Source organism: Leptodactylus fuscus, chromosome 2 (genome assembly GCF_031893055.1).
Source record: "Leptodactylus fuscus isolate aLepFus1 chromosome 2, aLepFus1.hap2, whole genome shotgun sequence".
NCBI classification, from domain to species: Eukaryota; Metazoa; Chordata; class Amphibia; order Anura; family Leptodactylidae; genus Leptodactylus; species Leptodactylus fuscus.
Genome location: NC_134266.1, coordinates 67,328,267 through 67,341,655, shown reverse-complemented (window position 1 = coordinate 67,341,655; position 13,389 = coordinate 67,328,267). Strand labels below are relative to the sequence as shown.

At 42.6% G+C, this 13,389-nt stretch overlaps 1 protein-coding gene across 1 annotated transcript in view; it reads right to left on the bottom strand.

Annotated features, from left to right (window-relative positions):
• Positions 1 to 5,377: 5,377 nt before the first annotated feature.
• Positions 5,378 to 13,389, bottom strand: part of PITPNA (phosphatidylinositol transfer protein alpha) — a 59,335-nt gene continuing 51,323 nt past the window's right edge. The window contains exons 11-12 of the mRNA XM_075263914.1: positions 13,199 to 13,265; positions 5,378 to 10,382 (exon numbers count right to left, since the gene is read on the bottom strand). Of these exons, the coding sequence (XP_075120015.1) occupies positions 13,218 to 13,265 (48 nt within the window). The 3' untranslated portion in view covers positions 5,378 to 10,382; positions 13,199 to 13,217. The remainder of the gene's footprint in view (positions 10,383 to 13,198; positions 13,266 to 13,389) is intronic.

Here is a 13,389-nt window from a genome sequence, read left to right as displayed (position 1 = left end):
CTCTGCTGGAGGAGGCGGAGTCTAAGGTCGGACCTGAATGGAGACTGGTGTGGAGCGATCTTAGACTCCGCCTCCTCCAGCAGAGCCAGCGCTGATTGGCCGAATTCCGTACTCTGGCCAATCAGCACTGGCTAATGCATTGTATTGGCGTGATGAAGCAGTGCTGAATGTGTGTGCTTAGCACACACATTCAGCTCTACTTCATCGGGCTAATAGAATGCATTGGCCAGCGCTGATTGGCCGAATTCCGTACTCTGGCCAATCAGCACTGGCTAATGCATTGTATTGGCGTGATGAAGCAGTGCTGAATGTGTGTGCTTAGCACACACATTCAGCTCTACTTCATCGGGCTAATAGAATGCATTGGCCAGCGCTGATTGGCCGAATTCCGTACTCTGGCCAATCAGCACTGGCTAATGCATTGTATTGGCGTGATGAAGCAGTGCTGAATGTGTGTGCTTAGCACACACATTCAGCTCTACTTCATCGGGCTAATAGAATGCATTGGCCAGCGCTGATTGGCCAGAGTACGGAATTCGGCCAATCAGCGCTGGCTCTGCTGGAGGAGGCGGAGTCTAAGGTCGGACCTGAATGGAGACTGGTGTGGAGCGATCTTAGACTCCGCCTCCTCCAGCAGAGCCAGCGCTGATTGGCCGAATTCCGTACTCTGGCCAATCAGCACTGGCTAATGCATTGTATTGGCGTGATGAAGCAGTGCTGAATGTGTGTGCTTAGCACACACATTCAGCTCTACTTCATCGGGCTAATAGAATGCATTGGCCAGCGCTGATTGGCCGAATTCCGTACTCTGGCCAATCAGCACTGGCTAATGCATTGTATTGGCGTGATGAAGCAGTGCTGAATGTGTGTGCTTAGCACACACATTCAGCTCTACTTCATCGGGCTAATAGAATGCATTGGCCAGCGCTGATTGGCCAGAGTACGGAATTCGGCCAATTAGCACTGGCTAATGCATTGTATTGGCGTGATGAAGCAGTGCTGAATGTGTGTGCTTAGCACACACATTCAGCTCTACTTCATCGGGCTAATAGAATGCATTGGCCAGCGCTGATTGGCCGAATTCCGTACTCTGGCCAATCAGCACTGGCTAATGCATTGTATTGGCGTGATGAAGCAGTGCTGAATGTGTGTGCTTAGCACACACATTCAGCTCTACTTCATCGGGCTAATAGAATGCATTGGCCAGCGCTGATTGGCCGAATTCCGTACTCTGGCCAATCAGCACTGGCTAATGCATTGTATTGGCGTGATGAAGCAGTGCTGAATGTGTGTGCTTAGCACACACATTCAGCTCTACTTCATCGGGCTAATAGAATGCATTGGCCAGCGCTGATTGGCCAGAGTACGGAATTCGGCCAATCAGCGCTGGCTCTGCTGGAGGAGGCGGAGTCTAAGGTCGGACCTGAATGGAGACTGGTGTGGAGCGATCTTAGACTCCGCCTCCTCCAGCAGAGCCAGTGCTGATTGGCCGAATTCCGTACTCTGGCCAATCAGCACTGGCTAATGCATTGTATTGGCGTGATGAAGCAGTGCTGAATGTGTGTGCTTAGCACACACATTCAGCTCTACTTCATCGGGCTAATAGAATGCATTGGCCAGCGCTGATTGGCCGAATTCCGTACTCTGGCCAATCAGCACTGGCTAATGCATTGTATTGGCGTGATGAAGCAGTGCTGAATGTGTGTGCTTAGCACAAACATTCAGCTCTACTTCATCGGGCTAATAGAATGCATTGGCCAGCGCTGATTGGCCAGAGTACGGAATTCGGCCAATCAGCACTGGCTAATGCATTGTATTGGCGTGATGAAGCAGTGCTGAATGTGTGTGCTTAGCACACACATTCAGCTCTACTTCATCGGGCTAATAGAATGCATTGGCCAGCGCTGATTGGCCGAATTCCGTACTCTGGCCAATCAGCACTGGCTAATGCATTGTATTGGCGTGATGAAGCAGTGCTGAATGTGTGTGCTTAGCACACACATTCAGCTCTACTTCATCGGGCTAATAGAATGCATTGGCCAGCGCTGATTGGCCAGAGTACGGAATTCGGCCAATCAGCGCTGGCTCTGCTGGAGGAGGCGGAGTCTAAGGTCGGACCTGAATGGAGACTGGTGTGGAGCGATCTTAGACTCCGCCTCCTCCAGCAGAGCCAGCGCTGATTGGTCGAGTTCCGTACTCTGGCCAATCAGCACTGGCCAATGCATTTCTATGGGGAAAAGTTAGCTTGCGAAAATCGCAAACTGACAGGGATTTCCATGAAATAAAGTGACTTTTATGCCCCCAGACATGCTTCCCCTGCTGTCCCAGTGTCATTCCAGGGTGTTGGTATCATTTCCTGGGGTGTCATAGTGGACTTGGTGACCCTCCAGACACGAATTTGGGTTTCCCCCTTAACGAGTTTATGTTCCCCATAGACTATAATGGGGTTCGAAACCCATTCGAACACTCGAACAGTGAGCGGCTGTTCGAATCGAATTTCGAACCTCGAACATTTTAGTGTTCGCTCATCTCTAGTTATTATCTACAAGGACAGATCAATACTGGCAATACTTAAGCAAATGATAGGAATACAGTATTTGCTGTGTGCCAAAGTAAAGTACACAAGTAAAAGGAAAAAAAACACAAAGGGGTTAGTTCACGAATAACAATTATCACCTAGCCATAGATGATAAATGTAGGATCAATGGGGAGCCAGTGACTAGGATCCCATCATATGGTGCTCATGTGTTACAGCTCCATTCATTAATAGTGTATAAGCTTTAAACAGTGCAGCTTTATGCTAGACAGTCTTAGGGTCCGTTCACACGGAGTAAAAGCGCGTGTATTTTGGCAAAATACATGTGTAAAATTAAGACTCCCATTGACTTCAATGACATTTTACATGTGTATTTTGATGTGTTTTTTACACATGTAAAAAAATGAACCACCTCAGGATTAATGCTGAGAAGACCAAGATGGTGGTGGACTTTAGTAAACAGAGACATGCTACGAATCCGGTGGACATTCAGGGGACAGGCATTGACATAGTCAAGACCTATCAGCACCTGGGTATGCTCCTCAATAATAACCTGGACTGAGCTGATCACCTGGATGCACTGCAAATAAAGGGCCACAACAGGCTACCTGCTCAGGGAACTGAGGGCCTTTGGAGTCCATGGGGCACCACTTAGGGCCTTTTTCAACTCTGTAGCACCATCAGCCATCTTCTTCGGAGTGGTCTGCTGGGGGAGTAGCATACCAGCCAGGGACAGAAATAAACTTAACAGGCTGGTTAGAAGGGCCAGCTCTGTCCTGGGGAGCCCCCTGGACCCAGTACAGGTGGTGGGTGACATGCTTCACCCCAAGTGTGAGAAGGAGCGCTATCGGAAGTCCTTCCTTCCAACCGTGATCAGGCTGTATAATCTACATCAGGCTAAGTGAAGATCACTCCGCACAATTATCCTGAAGTCTTTCTTTTTAGTTGCTATGACTCCTAGTACCTTTTTCTATCTGCTATTCTGAGTTTGTATGTGTTGGTTCTTGTAATATTACTCTATTATCCATGCTGCTGTAACACACTAAATTTCCCCATTGTGGGACTAAAGGATTTTTATAATATATATATATATATATATATATATATATATATATATATATATATATATATATATATATATATATACAGAAGGTGACAGGCAGATTGCTAGAGTCACAGTATATCTCCCTCAGATTTCTGACGTGTGTGGTCCAGAGAAAGTCCCGACTAGGCCTCAGCCCAGGTGTGGGTCCAAGACTAGTTACTGGGCCCTAAAAGGTTGCAGATTCTCCCTACTTGCTTGGTCCCATCGGGCTGCGGGCCTTTATCGCATCGCTGATCTGGTTGACCCTGTGACATTGGAGCTCAGGTCCTTCGCTGACCTCACGGCAAACTTGGGCCTGCCCCAGACTGAGTGGCTCCACTACTCCCAGATAGTCCACTTTGTTCGTATGGCTCCACAAGGGTCTCCCTACCCACGGCTTTTGAAAACTCTGCCGTGCGGGCACCTTTACTAGGGGTCTCATGTCCTCAGTTTACCGGCTTCTCGCCTTACAGGCAGCCGGCTACCCTATTAGACATTGTTATATAGCTAGATGGGAGGAGGCGATTGGCAAGCCCATCTCCCCGGGACAGTGGCATATTGTTTGGTCTCGGGCCCAGCAGTCCTCTCAATGTGTGACCTTCCCGGAAATACAGTTCAAACTCCTCATGCATTGGTATCACACCCTGGCTCTTCTCCGTGCTCTGAATCCAGCTATTCCTTTGTGGCGTTGGCGCTGCGGTATGGCAGAGGGTACTTTGTACCACATCTTCTGGACGTGCCCCCTTGTCCTTGGCTTCTGGAGGGAGGTTAAGACCCTGACTGACGATCTCTTTCTGCAGGGGGTCCCCCCTAGATCCCCTTGTATACCTCTTGAACCTCCCTCCCAGACACCTTGGCAAAAAGACCTCCAGGCTTTTTCTCTATTTATGCACTGCTGCTAAGACCCTAATTGCAAAAAATTGGAGGAAAAAGAACCCTCCTTCTGGCCTTGAGCTCTTGGCCCGCATGAAAGATGTGAGGAGTCTGGAGTTTGTGACGGCTAGTATTAATAACACTCTGGATGCCTTCCACTCCATCTGGTCCCCCTGGGATACGCACTGTGCTCTACGTGGCCTCTGAACCCAGTCCCCCCCCTCTCCTTTGTCTTGTCGTAGTTCCTTTTTCTTTCAATGTCTTGTTGGGTCGTTTGTCGGCCCCCCATAATCTCTGTTCTTGTTTGAGGGTTTGGCCTACAGCCTTTCCACCTCTCCAATGTACCATTTCTACCTTTGTTTGTTTGTTTGTATTACATTTTGTTATGAAAAATTTTTCAATAAAAATTACAGTTTTAAAAAAAAGGTTGCAGAGCCTGAATTTCATGGCAGATCCAGGGAGTGAGAGGAGGCGCCTGGGTCTGTCCTGAAATACTGAGAGTCTGGTGAGATTGTACCGTGCCATTTTGTTTGTGAGGTTGGTAGTAAGCCACATCTATAGCTAGCTTTTTACTGTTTAGTTAGTGCTTGAACGAGAAGGCTTTTGTTTGATCATTTTGCCTGAAGTTAAGGCAGTATTGTATTTTGCTTATTCTGTAATTCTGTACCTGAAGTAAAGGTTTATTTCTTTTGCTGTTTTTTTCAAATAAACCTATTTGCACCAGACATTGTGTCCCTGTCTCTGACAGGTTGGGTCTGCCCCATTGCTGCTATCGAGCTACCTTCCCCACTAATTATATATATATATATATATATATATATATATATATATATATATATATATATGCGCAAGGTAGTTAAAATAGAAACAATTACAAAATCAAAAGTCTTCTAGAATATTTATTTCCAATATACCTGCATTGGAATATTAGACAAAAAAGGCACAAACTCACATAAAAGAAACAACAATAGTCTAGGCAAATCTACAAATATTACTTATTTCAAAAGGAAGAATGTTATCAAACAATCAGAATCTGTCTGAAGATCAGCAGAGGATTTACTCAAAGTATAACAGGACAAGAAAGCAGCAGTTTCAATTGAGAACATCAAGTGTGAGGTTTTCCTCCACTTCCATTATCAGGAAAGCTAGGACAGATTCCTCATAAAACAAAAGCAGCAGTGAATAATGGAAAAACCAGCTGATAAATTAAATAGCCTTTATACCCCAGATGGTGCAAGCGGCTACCGGGTGGGCCGAATCAACAGCCATTTTGTTTGTACATGGGCAGGTGACCTTATAGGCTGCATTGCCTTGAACTTTGGTTCAGCTCACAAATGTCTGTATGGATTATATGTAGGTAACTGACCAGATCTTCTATGATTTGTAAATGATAGCATATGAAGACATAAAGTTAATTGTATTTGCAGCCACCATATATACAGGAATCAATCCATTTATATCTCAACAACCAGTAGTGAATGATCTGTAGGACATGCTATGAACTATTCCTTATTGCCATCATGCACCCAGTCGCTGTGGTACCAGCAACCGCTCCCTGCTCCATACAGCAGAGCTCACCTTCAATATATCCTATAGGGTCCATTCACATATGTATGGCGTTTCCTACCCACCAGGAGCCAGAATAAAATACATTACTTGCAATGTTTTTTTCTGTCCAGCTCCTTGCAGGTCCAGGTCAGTGCCTGTCTGGCACGCCAAACGCACGCTAGGTGCCTCTGCTCAGTTTCCCTCCTGCTTTTCTGTACCACACTGGAGAGAAACTACAATAGAAGCAGCTTGGATATGTGAACATACCCTTAGTCTGTGGGATGGCCAATTGTTAAAGCTCAATGTGGAACAACTAGAATAAATTCCCTGGCCTAAGACCACACTTTGCAAGTTCGCAGTGAAATGTCCATTGCGGACATCCAATATCATCAAAAATCAGCAGGCTTGTACTGTAGATTTCACAGGCAGTTTCCTGTATGGCTACCCTGGATTGTCAACCTTTGCATTATAAAGGCTGAAATTGGTAGCTCCCGGAAAAAAGAAGCGTCATGCTCATTCTTCAGGCGGATTCGCCTCAGGAAACGCCTGAAGACACTCTCCCTCCTCCCGACTAGGTCCATTCATTTGGGCCTAATCCGGAGAGGAGTGTGTGACTGGATGCCAGTATACTGCAGCGGCATCCAGTCGCAGCTACCTGTATTTTGGACCGGAACCTGAGGCGGCCTCTGCGTCAAATTCCAGTCCAAAATACCCCATGTGAACCCGGCCTAAAGGTAGACTGGACAGTCTAAAAGTATAGCAGATTTTCAATCAGCATTACACATTTTAGAAAACCTAGTGCACTTTAAGATAGTCTAAAAGCTACATAGTTTATCTGCCCCAGTGTCTTGCGTTGCGGGTTGTTTTCTGCAGTGTGTAGATAGGACTTGTTTTAATGCCATCTGCTTGTTCTGTACTTTGCAGAGTGTTAACCACAGATAATTCTGCAGCAGCGAATCCACTGTGAACTCGCAGCATGTGGCCTTAAGCTTATATTCACACAACCATGGTACAAACCAGCGGCGAAAATGGAAATTTTTCATTGCCATTTTGCACTTGAGGGGTGCCCGTTTTGACAGATCCATTCCTACCTTTGAGTGCATTGAGGTATCCGTGAAAACCGTTAAAAAAACAAAAACAAAAACGGACATGACCAATTTTTTTGACAGTCCTTTAGATGGTTGTTAAAGCAAAAAGGGAGCTAGTAGGTGATATAGTTTATATACTATATAGAACAATGCTCTTAGATATGAGGTTTCGGCTGTTACTTTTTTAACAATAAAAAGCAGCTGCTTTCCTGTTAACCCAAAAAGATTGATAAAAAAAAAAAAAAGGCAGGTAATGAGAAATGCTGTCTGAGGTAAACGTTGACTTCTTTAATAACTAATGGGATATAGATACTTATAAACTATAACATTTCACAAAAATATATCCTTCTATTTGGTGTGGAGTGATATTACATCTGATAAATGCATGTGCTGGGTCCTAAATAAATAAGGGACTGTTGCTCCATTGCTGCATGGGTCCAACTATAGATTATCTTTGACATCTCTGCGAGAAGCTTATGATATCCACACAAATGGAATATAGCATTTCACTATATACAGTTATTAAATCCAACATTATTATTATTAAACATACATTTACTATAAACCATACAGTCTGATCCGCCGCCATCTTGTCTTCTAAGAACTGACAAAGAAAGTGGGAAAAAGAGGTTTGCCTCGGCCATTTACTTTCTTTCAGGATATAACCATTGCTTTCTATGAGCCCAAATTACAAAGCTAAAACTTTACAAAACTCTTACCTAAGAAATGTTCGTCTATTCTTCTCTCTCAATCTCCTTCATGATATGCTCTTGTTTATTTCTGCTGTAACGTTCTCCATTAACTGAATATTTCCATACAGGAGATTTATGACAACCTCTGTGGATATGCCAAAATAAGTTCTACCCTGCACCTATCCTGAGAAAGGGGGTCCTATGATCTATTTTGCAGCCACCTTCTCCCTTGCCTTCTACGGGAGATCTGAATAGCAGAACAGTCTTACTGGAAAGACCACTAGAAGATATGACATGAACATGGAGGTCCATGACTACCCTCCATTCGTGAAGAGTTTGCACTAAGATAACAGGTGTTGATGCTACGTTCATGTGATATCAGGTCTTCAGAAACATCATAGCGAAAAAAAACCAGTAGAACGTTACATGAACAGTCAAATATAATAAAATGACTTTAATTTGGGACCATTGAGAGCAATTGTGATATCAAGAAACTCCCCTTCAAGACTGGAAACACACATGCAGTTTTTGATACAGTGTTTTAAGCCAAATCCACAATTTTTCCCAGCTGGAAGGAGACGTAGAGAAGTCCTTCATTTATATCTCCCATTCCTTCTCAATCTACTTCTGGCTTCGACTGAAAAATCTGCATTAAAAACGCCAATGTCTTGCAGTGATTCCAGCCCAAAGAAAGACTCAAGCCACAATATGTCAGCCTTTATCCTGCAGGTCTTCCAAGTAATCACGGTGATTCAATGGGGCTGATGTATCAGTTTGTCCATAATAGAGACATGATACAAGTACATCGATAGACAAGTCATGTTTTCTCGAGTCATCTTCTCTTGCTAAAATGTTTTCTATGTGTAACACAACTGCTAGGCCTCATTTATCAAGACTGGCCTTGTTGCCCAAAGCAACCAATCACAGTTTACATTGCATTTTTCCAAAACGGTTCACAAACATGGAAGGTGTTTTTTTTGTTAGTCTCTGTTCACATCTGGACTGTTCATTTCTGTTGTTTTGTCTTGTCATGGGAGGATTATACATCCATCACATGATGGATACCAACCCCAATGGACCACATTATAGTCATGGCGTCCATCATTTTACCACACATAATGGCGCAGTGTGCAGATGTGACACTTCAGAGAACGACTCTCTAAATGACACAACTGATACACAACCCCAAGGAGTCAACATACTGGGGTTGATTTATCAAAACTGTCTGAAAGAAAATGGCAACCAGCCACGGACCCTGAATGAAAGCTGAGCCCGGATAAGTTACTAAGGGCAGATTTTCTTGACGTCAGATTTGATAAATAAGGCCCGCTTTTTCTGAATTCAAACATTTTGGTCAGAAGTACAGGAGCAAGCGGTTATATTTTATAGTAGCAATTCTTTGTAAACCCCTTAGAAACATCTGTGAATATATAATAAAATAGGCGTACTTTATTGTCTCCGCTTCCGTATTACTAGTCTGAGATACCTCTACGTTTTACATAATTGAAAGAGTCTAGTTAACCCTTCAGGAACTGATCTGCACCCAATCTAACATTTACCTCATGAAAAAATTTTAAAAAAAAAATGCACACAGATTTATGGAAAGGGATAGAAATAGTTAAGCTTCGAAAAATACGACATGAATCGGGGTTATTGCACAACTGTCGGTTGCTCAAAAAACAGACTTGTGGCGGTATACATTTTGTCCGACTACAAATCCCAGCATGTTCTGCTAGCTTTCCGAAGCAGCAGCTAGTATGTGGACTGCATATGGTATATACATGATTACAGTTTAGGAAAATATGTTGTGACGCTATATCTTAGTTACACAGAATCCATATAATTTTGGGGGACAATGTTGGGAGATGCGGTCAGTTGGGCGGCAGGCTTACAACACAGGAACAACTGGAATGTCAAGACCAGTGCAAGCTGGGAAATTAGATTGTCTTACCATAACATAAACCATCAGGCTTGCAATTATTTACATCATTGGAAATTAAAGTGACATAAACCAAAATGACCCTAAGAATACAAAACAGAAAAGATACTTCTGCTATAGAGGTCTTCATTACGTACAGAACGTTCGTTGTCCTGCACGTAAAATGGGACTACGGTACCAATGGTGCTGGCACCTCCCATAAAATAAGATCACGGCTTCAGATAGCAATTCAGGTCTCAAATAAGTATAACAGAACTATTTGCAATTCACAATTATCACAAGACATTAGGGGGTTTTTGTCTTTCTTCCTAAAGGTGACATTTAAATGAAAGAGGAGCTCAGTAGACTCTCTGGGGACAATGAAAATATAAGAGCAGAGGGCTTTGTTAATACAGTATATACACATATGCACCTGAGGAGTGAGCTCCTTCATCACGCAGGTATGAGAATCATAGCGCTTGCTTGTTATAGGACTACTAGCTCACAATATTACGGGGTGCCTAGAGTAAACTACAGGGGGGTAAAATCTTTTGCAAAATCAGGTAGTGGACTTGATCTAGAAGTGAGCTATCCATCAGGACCGGAGTACAGGATATTCCTGTCCATCACTTCACGTTCTGAACTGAAAGAGAGAAAAGAAACAAATATGTCATATATCAGACCATGAAAGATAATACTGGTTATAAAACCAGGAATATGATAATGTATAAAATATACTCATATGCTACGGAGGGGCCACACGGTGGCTCAGTGGTTAGCACTGCAGCCTTGCAGCGCTGGAGTCCTGGTGTTCACATCCCGCCAACGGCATAAAACCATCTGCAAGGAGTTTGTATGTTCTCCCTGTGTTTGCATGGATTTCCATCCCATATTTCAAAGACATACTGATAGGGAAAAATGTACATTGTGAGCTCTATGTGGGGCTCACAATCTACATTAAAAAAAATACTCATATGCTGAATTAGCATTATTATACCGCAAGTCAAGAGTTGTCTTGGAGGATTTATAAACTTTACATTCACGTAACAACTCATGGCCAATGATGCAGCAGCTACGGAGCTTGTCATCCTGCTTTCCTAGTCCTCTGAATGGTAAATATGAAAATTTAAAAAGGGCTTTTCTGGAATGTTAAAGGAATCTTTCAAGCTTCAGATACTGATGACCTATCCTTAGTAGGGGGTAGAGTCTGACACCCAGTACCTCCACTAATATTGGCTGCCTTTTTAATACAGTGTACAGAAATGCAAGCAGACAGCTCTGTACACTGTGTAGTGGCCAGGCCAGGTTACTTAAGCTGAACTTCCATCTTCCATACACGTGAATAGAAGCTGATCTGCAGTAACCAGGAATAGAACTTACACAATGTACGGGGTTGTCCGCTTCCTATTCCCTACACTGTTTAGTTCCCGCAGCCACAGCTGCTGGTGTGAGCTCATCATTGAGGGTGTCAGGTACCTAATATTGATGAATTATCCTAATGACAGGTCATCAATATTGAAATCCCTTTAGTATGGCCTACTCTTAAACACCCCCATCAACCAGCTGTTTTAAGGGGTGGTAGCACTTCGACTTTTCATAGATTACTGAGCAAATAGTGCTGCAGTTTCATCCAAAACAAGTGCATAGGACCAAAAAACAAGTAGTACCATGTATGGCTCCTAGACAAGATACAACACTGTACCTTGGAAGAAAAAGGTTTCTGCATTAGCCTAAGCTTTACAACCAACCGTGGGGGTGCAGGGAGTCAGATCCCCACCAATCTCATACTGATGGCCTATCTTAAGAATAAGTCATCAATATTAAAGTAAAGGAAAGTTCCTTTTAGTAGTGAGCAGTTCATTTAGTATCACCTATAGAAACTTTAGTATAAAGGTTGCAGTACAAAAGTCACATACAAAATCAACAGAAATCGCATGCTAAAGAAATCTTACAGCAGCAACAATACAAAATCATGGTTTATAAAGGCAACCAAATGTATATACTGAAGCCTCTAGTGTAATATAATAGCTAACATCAGGACAGGGAGCTGAGGACATCCATGAGGACACGCAGTGATCAGTGACTTTATTACTAAATAATAAGACTGCAGTGACTCTTAGAGACAAGGTGGCCCGAAAAAAAATAAAAAATCCAGTCTCTTTTCTATGAAGCACCTACAGAACAGGAAAAAAAATCGGTGAAAAAGATCCAGCTCCACTCCAAGGTCTTTTTCAAATAAAACTTAGCATTTATTGATGCACTGAATAAAATCCAATCAAAAATTGAAGAAACATAAGCACCATTATGGTGTTTCCATATTCATTGTTACAGAAGACGCAACTGACGCGTTTCGAGGATTGTTCCTCTTAGTCGTAGCTAAGTCGTAGCTAAGCTTAGCTACGACTAAGAGGAACAATCCTCGAAACGCGTCAGTTGCGTCTTCTGTAACAATGAATATGGAAACACCATAATGGTGCTTATGTTTCTTCAATTTTTGATTGGATTTTATTCAGTGCATCAATAAATGCTAAGTTTTATTTGAAAAAGACCTTGGAGTGGAGCTGGATCTTTTTCACCGATTTTTTGCATTTGTGTCCCAAGCCGATGGGGCGTATCCGGGCTTCCTCCAATTTCTAATACTGAAACGGCATCACCGTGGATAGACTTCTCAAGTTATTTAAAGGTCAAGTAAGTGGGCTGTGTTTTCCCCTCTCCTTTTCCCTATTGTTTGGATACAGAACAGGAAGGCTGGAAGGAGCAGCATCAGCCAATAGCAGCACAGCAAGAAATCAGGTCAAAATTACGGCAATTTCTCCCATACAACTTGAGAAAATGCAGCCATTCTGCTATTTACTGGGGTAGTGGTATCTTTAAAGCTAAGAAATAATCCATCTAGCTATCTGATATATTTCCATACATTATCACACGAATATTTAAGCAAAAATGTACAATATGTTTTAATATTCACTTCAACAAGAGGTTTCCACTGAACTGATTGAGATAATGGATGGGAAAAAAAACTCATGTGAATGAAAAAAGAAGATTATTTAAAAGAAAAAATAAAGTCATGCTTGTGATACTGAAGAAAAGGAGGTTTTGACACATCCTGACACGTGCAATGCATGAGCTTTCCTCTCATTCATAACTTTATCTAAAATAATCTTAAATTTCACAAGTCTTAATGGGTTGTTTCACTAAAGGCATCATTTTCAAAGACCAATTGCTACAGTTTTAATCTGTAGCATCTGATCATGTGGTTTGCTGCAAAATGGCGGAAATTGTAACTCTCCCCACAGAAGTCATAGGTCTGTTACGGACTATAATGTGTCTATGTACAGATATGTATGGCCTTTCTTTGTAAATGGTCTTTGCGTACAGGAACGGTACATTTCACCGTTTACAATCAGGTACCTAATCACACCGAAACCTGGATAGAAGCAATACACTTACTATACTTACTGAACTCAATACTTCAATGCTAGTCATCTGCCGCCATCATGCCTTTCACCGGATCTTTCTCTCTCATCTAAAATTGAAACAATAATTACTTATTTAGTTGACACAAGAATAGACAAGTCTTAAAAAAAAAAAAAACAACAAGAAAAAAAACCCACATTCTGGTTAACCCATGTAAGCACACATGATGATAG